This window comes from Ixodes scapularis, unplaced genomic scaffold (genome assembly GCF_016920785.2).
Source record: "Ixodes scapularis isolate PalLabHiFi unplaced genomic scaffold, ASM1692078v2 PGA_scaffold7__128_contigs__length_106722199, whole genome shotgun sequence".
NCBI lineage: Eukaryota > Metazoa > Arthropoda > Arachnida > Ixodida > Ixodidae > Ixodes > Ixodes scapularis.
In genome coordinates, this window is record NW_024609882.1 from 37,627,177 (window position 1) to 37,635,882 (window position 8,706).

Here is an 8,706-nt window from a genome sequence, read left to right on the forward strand (position 1 = left end):
TCGCAACTCCGGTGGAGGTGGGGAGTGAGAAAGAAAAGAAATCCTCGTTCGGTGTGGTGCGGTCCCTCGTTGGCTCTCGTATGTGCGTGTGCGGCGTGTGAGGAGCGCGTGAGGCCTAAGTGACAGCGCCAAGCGGGCGGCGAGCGGGCGATGTGTCGACGACCACGGCCGGCTGTGGCTCTAGAAGCCGGTTCGGCGGCGTCCCAATGAAGCAACGGCGGCGTGCGACCGACGGCGACAAGCCTGTTTTCATTCCCGCTCTTCGGAGGCCCGAAGGGGGCCCTCGCGTCGGTGCTGCCGGGTCGGCCGATGACGACCGCGCCAAAACCGGGGCCCCCTGTGGCAACGGGGCCCCCTCCGCAGCCCGACTTGAGCCATCTGACCGAAGAGGAACGCCGGATCATCGAGTCAGTCATGGCACGGCAGAAGGAAGAGGAAGACCGCGAGAAGGAGATACTCAGGTGGGTCTCTCGGTCGACTAGGCTTAGGGCCTGGGGTCTCCCTTTGCCACTTGCGGCCGCCCGTCGCCTCGCTTAGGTCTCATTTTCCTCGCTTTAGGAGTGAGTTATGAGGGCTGTTTTAAGGCCGTGTGTTACGTGCGCGAGTGTGCGAGACCGGGGGCCGCGTTTTTTCTTCTTCTCGTCGTCTGCTATCGCTCCGCGAACCGCAGTTTCTGATGGAGGAGGTCTCGTAAACGCTCCCGAAAGTTTTTTTTTTCCTTCTTTTTACCGTTTCGGAATCGAGTTTCGGTTTTGGTATTGGTGATGTGGTGGTGAGAATCTGTGGTGATCTGAATTGAGGAGGTATGGTCGGTGATTTCAGATCGGTTTCGAGATTTTTGCGAAAACGATACGGGTGAATTTGAGGCCGGGCTGTCGGGAATCGTGGAGCTGCATTAGGCCTAACGGGAGATCCGTCTGCGCTCGATTCAATGAGGTCGCCTGTTTCATTTGCTTCTATTTCTACTTCGGTTACGTTATGAACATTTAGGAGTGGTCATGGTTGTGGCGAGTGTTCACGATCGTTGAAACACTTGTATTTTTCAGTATAGAGGCGTATTTTAGGTTCATTCTGCGACGGTTTGTGACACCCAAGGGTTCCGTGGAAAGCGATATGCCAACGTCAAGTCACGATCTGTTTTGTTGTATGTGTCTGTGCGTTCCGCCGCCAACGATAAAGCATCTTTGAATATTTATTTACTGTAGAGCCCTTCTGCCACGCAAAAATATATACAATTTTATTTTTGCTCTTAATAATTCGGACCAGATTGAATTGTCCGCCTTACACTGTGGGCCTTTTTGAAAGATTCTATGTACAGACTTATGTGCATGCACTCAGTTATTTTTCTTTAGAATATATATATATATATATATATATATATATATATATATATATATATATATATATATATATATATATATATATAGAGAGAGAGAGAGAGAGAGATTTATCAGCGAAAAAAGATGTGCGCTTGCAGTGTATGACGTATGCGGTGTGCAAATTGTTATCCGTGCCCTTTCCGTGAGATTGAATGGCGTGACTCTCCAATGGATAAGTCTGCATTCTGTCAAGCGTCATATATAAATTTTCGAGGGCCTTCCGTAGCCAAGAAGCAGCGGTGCGTCAGCTGAGGATAGAGACAGCCACAAGACGTTTTACAACCCAGTTTGACCCTTTCAAGGGCCATTTCTAGAAGTCTAGAAGACGTCTTTTAAGCGTCTTCCAAGACCTCTTGTAGCTCAATTGAAGGACGGCACTTTTCAAAAGACGCATAGGGCTATATGATGTCCTGCCAGGATGTCTTCAGGAGTTCCCGTACATCTTGCCAAGACGTCATGTAATGCCCACCAGTCGTCTCTGTGTTTAGCGGGGTGGGTACATGCGTCGCTCGGGGATTCGACTCCTCTTAAGCGAAATAATAGGCGATTGTAGTGGACCGTTTTTATCCTCCGCTACGGTACCCGTCAAGAAAACGCCGCTGCTGCGCATGCGCGCCGCCAGCCTTGTCTGCATAGTTCAAGGTCTTGTGGCGGATTACGGAGCGCTATCCGGGTGCTTAGCGGGCTGCGGAAACGGTCTACTACAATTCCCCATTAACCATTTTAATCGGACACTGTTGTCGTACCTCATTCCCATCGTCTTTTTTCTTAGCTCCGAATCTGTCCATTCTATTAATCGAAGGGATAAGAACGGCAGTGCTCCCGCCTCGGGTGTCCGACCCCCAGCACGTGCTCGTTGCTTTCCGTGGTGCTTTGACGTGCTTTGCTTTCCGCCGTGCTTTTCGTCGTGCGCTGGAAGCTCGCGAGACGCCCAGGCGTTGTCGAAGGTACAGAAAGCTCGCGCTCGAGGCGGCGGGACAACCGAACAGACTTACCTGCCGTTCTAATCCTGTCAGTGGCCATAGCTGTTGCGGCCACCGGACCAAACGGTGGCTTCAACTCGCGTCCGATAAATGCCGTTTGCTCCGCGTTTTCTTCGTACCTCTGACCTTCTATGCAACCCGACGAGATGGAAGACATCCTGCGCCTTTTCGCACGCGTGCTTCTTCTGTTTGACATCGAGTATATTTTTCGCCTTGCTTTTTTTTTGCTTTGCTTCGGATTTTTGTTTTATGTGCTGGTTGACAATAGCGTTCGGCGAGCTTAGTCGTTTTCTCGCATATGCGTGCCGCAGTTGCTGTAAATTTTTTTTTCGTGATTTATGGCGGCTACATGACGTATAGGAAGAGCTAGGAACACGAAATACCAGTGACCCTAGTAAAAGAGCAACCGCGGTGTCGTCGCCATTTCTAATCAGAAATACATCCGCAGAAAAAAAAAATAAAATAAAAAACAGCGATCTGTTTTTAAACGCGCCGCTATTCCGTGTAGTGCGTGCTTGTTCTCCTTTTTCCATAATGTTTGAACATTTGTCACAATTTTTTAAACGTAAAATTAGCATTTCACAACACGGTTTCTTCTCTGGCAGGTCTGTGGAGACCAATCTAGTATCATTTTTAAACTTCGTTTCGCCGATTACCAATCAGCGTGGGCAGGTAGACGCCGTATACTTTGATCTATCGAAAGCGTTTGACTTGGTTAATCATTCAATTCTTGTCCATAAATTGGGGACATATGGAGTCAATAACCAGCTTTGCAAATTTTTTTTGAACTATCTGATGGAAAGAAAAAACTTCGTTCGTATAATGGGACATCATTCTAAACCTTATGTGTCATTTTCGGGTGTGCCACAGGGGTCCATACTAGGACCAATTTTATTCAATGTCTTTATAAATGATCTTGGTTCTTGTGTCCGCCATTCACATATTTTGCAATATGCTGACGACATCAAATTGTTTAGGCAGGTCTCATCCATCTACGACTGTGAAATGATACTGGAGGATGTTAATGCTGTGCATCATTGGTGTTGCCGCAATTTGTTAACACTAAATCCTAAAAAAAACTGTAGTTATGTCCTTTTCTAAGAAACTGGAAATTGTAAGTTTTTGTTATTATCTTGAGAACCTACCTCTGCGTAGGGTTGAATGCACAAGAGATCTAGGAGTATATATTGATTCATCTTTGTCATTCAATGAACATGTTTCCAACATCACAAATGCTGCCTATCGGACGCTAGGTGTTATTTCGAGAATAACACGTGAATTCCCTTCGTCAGCTTGCATATTCATTTTGTATTTTTCATTAATACGTAGCAAGCTTGAGTTTAGTTCTGTTGTTTAGAATTGTATTGGTAATGCAAACCAAGCAAAAATCGAAAACGTGCAGAGACGTTTCTTCCGTATTGTATATGATCGCTATATTGGCCGCAGTGTTTATTATGAGTATAACAGGCTTTTACGACGATGTGATTGTACCACACTAAGCTCGAGAAGACTTGAGCGCGATCTAGTTTTTTTGTATAAATGCGTTCATGGTTGCATTGACTGTTCGACCCTTACATCAGCTATTAGCATATATGTACCGCGAGTGCTTTTGAGGGTTAATCCCACTTTCTCAGTTCAAAAAATCAACCTCTCCAGTCCCATGAACCGCATCCAACATTTTTATAACAGGTTCAGTACAACCAGCATCGACATCGACATTTTCAACTCAAGTGTTCAAGCGTTTAGGTGTTCTCTGGCTGATATTTAACTGTTACCTATTTCCTGTTCCCCCATAATAGATATTAGCTGTTGCATGTGCTGTTGATTTCTTATGTGTGTTTCTTTTGACTCTGTGCATCATTACATATGCTACTCGCCGTTCATGAGCACGAAAAATAAATGAATGAATGAATGAATGAATGAATAATTCTTTTCTTTGCAAAACGACCGTGTTTAAGAACTAAAAAAAAAAAAAAAAAAACTTTAAATTTTTGTAGCTTGCTTTTTTTTTAATTCAAAGAGGTATTTTGATAAAACTTAACTTGGGAGTTTTTTTTATATATTTTTTTTCCCGTTCTCTCACACTTTTATTTTCGCAGAATGCATCATCTAGCCCAGCTTTCCATTCTATTGACTTTTCAGTAGACTCATTTTGAGAAGGCAGAAGCAATGATGACGTTCGTTTTACAAGCGCGAGGTCCAACAGCCTCGTAAATTGCGACGTGAAAAACGCTAGAACTGCAATTAATTTGAGCATACACACAGGTTGTCTGTACACGTGATAGGTACGCTTTTAATTGGTTATGCTGAGATAAGTAGTACAGCAAAACCGTTTTGCCTGGCGTCATTTGTACGGCAGACTGAAATGTTTACCTGCACTACTTGTGCTAAATGCGAGCTCCATTTGTGCTTCGACAAATATCTATTCTGTGATCCAGTCCATATCAAGTTCTTCACTCACACGAAAACGACGGCCACTGATTTTCTCCTTTGAAGGCTTCTGAGCACGGGTACATAATTATTATTTTTTTTCCTCGCGTAAGGTGTATCATTTAAAAGCTCGCCTGTATGGGGACGCGATTTCTGAAAGCTGCGAAGCCTGGTGGTAAGAGGGGTAATGCGAAGATATGCTGCCAATTTTGAAATCTGTGGGAGTGTGAATTTTTAATGATGCAGGTTAAATGTGGGTATAGTTTCAGTACCGTAACGCCCCCCCCCCCCTCCCCCTTTTCCTCTGATGTTTTAGGCATTTTTTTTTTAAATTTAAACATTCTTGCATTCTGGAAAAGAAGCACCCCGCACCACCCACCTCCTCCCCCATCTTTCCAACACTGCCGACGCCCCTGTGTGCTTGTAGTTTCCCCATATTTTATGCACGAAATTGTATACCATAATTTGCCGGGGTCGCTCTGTATTAGATCAATCACCTTGAATGGATATATGTAACTTTACCGAGTGGGAAGTTTAGACTATCTTAAAACGGCGTTTGATGTGTTTCCAGTGGAGTTCAGTTACAAACTTAGTGCGAGGCGCAATAGTGATAATTAGTGTGCGCGCCGATGCAACTACCGTCCAAATCGAAACCTGTAGGAATGGGTATTGAACGCACGCGGTCTTGTCCGTTCTATAGTGATCTGCGACGGAATTCTTCATTTTAGCTATACGCAGCAAGTGTGAACGCTACTGCTCGGGCCAACTTCATGTCGACACATCTCTGAACTGCCTTGCTATTATGCTCAGGTTCCGCGCATATCAGCGCACTGCGTTCGTGTCAGCACGTCTCTCACACTGTGCTCCCCTTGTCAGTATGTATCGCGCGTGATTTGTACGCTGGAAGCGCTGTCGCGCGGTCGTAGGTTGACAGTTCAGGGCTGCGGTGTTAGCGGTTCAGTGCGTGTAGGTTACTTTGCGTTAAACATCGTTTTTGTATGCATATACAGAGAAAAAAAGAAGATAGATCGCGTATTTTCCTCGCCAATTTCGTTACCGGAAGCGCGTTGTCATAGATCGTTAATTTAAGATGTATTTGAACGTTTTTTTTGAAGTACTAGCACATAAAATTGTAAAACGACGGGACACCCGTTAACCACTCGGTGATTCCGTTATTTAGCGATTTATTATGCACTGCGGCTAACGCCGACTGCCGAAGAGCCGACGTCCAAAGGGCCCCTTTTCGGCACTTTTTGCTCGGGCAGGTTAATGCCGGACAGCCAACACGTTGGACGCCATTGAGACATGCATGAGACGTCTAGAGAAAATGGGTAAGATGTAGTACAGCTTAAATTAGTATTTCGCTTCCTTTGAGATTGGCTCGGCTGCAACATTTCGATGTGCCTCCTTGATTATCAATGTAGTGGTGAGGTCTAACAAATTTCTGGGATTAGCTCCGGGAAAGAGGGGGAGAGGAGGGTGGAGAAGGGGTGGAAATCAAAGTTTTGGGTTCTTTGCGCGAAAAAGTTCTGGGGAGGTACTGGACTTAGCCTGGGGGTGTGCAGGGGTGTGGGTGTACAAATCGCTGGTGGTCACATTTTTCCTCGGGTGTATTTGTCCATTCGTTGTGCCTGACCGTCTAGGACTGCGTCGCCTTTCGTTCGTCACGTTTTGTGCGTTTGTTTCACCTGCTTCGCTACTGTTATGATGTAAGAACTGAGTTCTGAGTATGACTCGATATATTTAGTGTTCTTTTTTTTTTTCTGACTGCGCATCGATGAAGCATTTTTCACTGATTAATCGGCGACCTTTAATCGGTGAATGAATGAGTTAATCGGGCTAACTTGGAGGCTAATATAATCGTTATATTTTTTGCGAAGTTATAAATACAACGCGTATACATTCGTGGAATACGATATCTGGAATTCGTACAGCCTTGACGATGCTGGGATAGTGTACGTTTTAATAATGTCATTTTATTTATTGTTTTACTTAACTCGCGTCGAGATAATTGTAGAAGCAGAGGAGATTACAGAAAAAAGTTACGTACTTTTTAACGATGTCAAGTTTCTAGGTGTCATTTCTGCAATCAAAATTGTGAGGCACATGTTATTTACGTAGAACAAAATGAAACAAAACGCCAGTAAGATGAAATATTTTTTAACAGGAAGTATAAGCAGAAACCATAGAACAGCTTTTAGACAAGTTTCTTGATATTTTCTGACTACAGGTTGTCAGCGAGGCAGACTGATCTTCCGACAAAATACACAAATGGTAAGGTTGTCGCGAGAGAAGTTTTGCAGATAAGGTTGACTTCAAGTCAAAATCAAATCAAATCAGTTTATTTTTCACCTGGCGACTATACAGATGGAGAATCCGTGTAAAAAAGTTGCCCCATATCCTAAAAGCCTTGTAAGGCATCTGATGCACTGTTTTAAGAGCAGTTTAGATTAGTTTATGATACATTGAACACTCGCTTTTGGAAGTAAGGAGCGTATTGTTTATCCTTTTTCCCCGCTTAATTTAGCAGAGGAACGACGTCACGCTTTCAATTCGCGATGTCACATTATACCATGACCTCACGGGATGTCAATTTCCCCGCTAAATTTAGCAAGGAAATGCACGAACAAAAAAGTTTCTAAAAAAGGAAGTTCCATTTAAGTAGAAAAAAGCTTTAAATGTTTTTTAAAGTTGATCCTGCTTTGAAAGGAATATATATATATATATATATACACAGTGTGATCAAAACGTTCCGACACTGATTTCGAAACATAGAAAGAGAGGGCAACACAGCGATGTCCGCGCAGCAGTCGAAGCAGGGACCTTCCTGCGTCATTATGCCAAAGGGCGTCGCTCTATGAACATTTGGAGCTGCGCTACACGAGTTTGTTTGACCACATGCTCGAGCATAATGGCGATCTCTCTGTAGTCTGCAAACCAAAGCGGCAGCGAACATCAATTTTACGTCAAACTCGGCAAATCTATAACAGACAACTCTTATTAAATGATTTAGAATGCTTATGTCAAAACGCATTGAGGTGTACTACAAGGTGTTTTGATTGCCACTCGCGCCTCAAGAATGGCAGAACGTTACTGAAGTCAAGGAGAAGTCAGATAAGGTCGCCCTATCGCTCTTTGGTCTTTCAGCGACGACTTGCCGTTCCTGAAGCGCAAGGGTCACTTTAAACCCTTCGCAAAATTCACTGCTTTTTGACACATGCCCGCTGAATCATTTCTAAGGTCTATGTTTTATGTTTCCCGGGTTTGACGCAGATTTGATGCTTGCTCTCGCTCTGGTTTGCAGTCTGCTGTGAAATTGCCACTGTGCCTGTGCACGGGGTCACAAAAGCTCGTATAGCGCAGCTCCCGATAATTACAGAGCGTTGCCCTTTGGCATAATGACGCAGGAAGGCCCCTACCTTCCACTGCTGCGCGCGCATCCCTGTGCTGCCCTCTCTTTTTACGCTGCAAAACCAGTCATAATATGCTTTTTTACTTTTTTTAAATTAGCAAGATTTAGAAACCGAAATTATGTCAATTTCTAATGAAATTCGGAGAATATCTGGGGGTCCATCATTTCCAAAGAAATGTTAATCTGAAACCAGTCATATTATGCGAGAAAGCACAATGTAAAGGTGCCCGGGGTACAGGGCTCAAAGCCAGTCCGATAAGCCACCATTCCTGTTTATCCAAGTCTAGCTTCTCAAAAACTTAAACTAATTAAAAGAAAAAAAAAAATATATGCATATAGTCTCTGGTGGAGAATGGTCAATGTATGTGAAACAGAAAACGAATGTTTATTAGGGCGAACTTGTGCCTACAATCTTGAAAAAGAGAAGCACCACGAAACTTTCGTCGGCTGGGCGACTGATCCGAAGCAGCGCCTTATCGCTGTCTTTACATACGCGGTGCGT

The 8,706-nt window shown here is 44.1% G+C and overlaps 1 protein-coding gene across 1 annotated transcript in view; it reads left to right on the forward strand.

Moving 5' to 3' along the window:
* Positions 1–222: 222 nt before the first annotated feature.
* LOC8024180 (regulating synaptic membrane exocytosis protein 2) overlaps positions 223–8,706 on the forward strand; it is a 96,528-nt gene continuing 88,044 nt past the window's right edge. Inside the window, exon 1 of the mRNA XM_029966753.4 lies at positions 223–461. Within this exon, the coding sequence (XP_029822613.2) occupies positions 310–461 (152 nt within the window). The 5' untranslated portion in view covers positions 223–309. The remainder of the gene's footprint in view (positions 462–8,706) is intronic.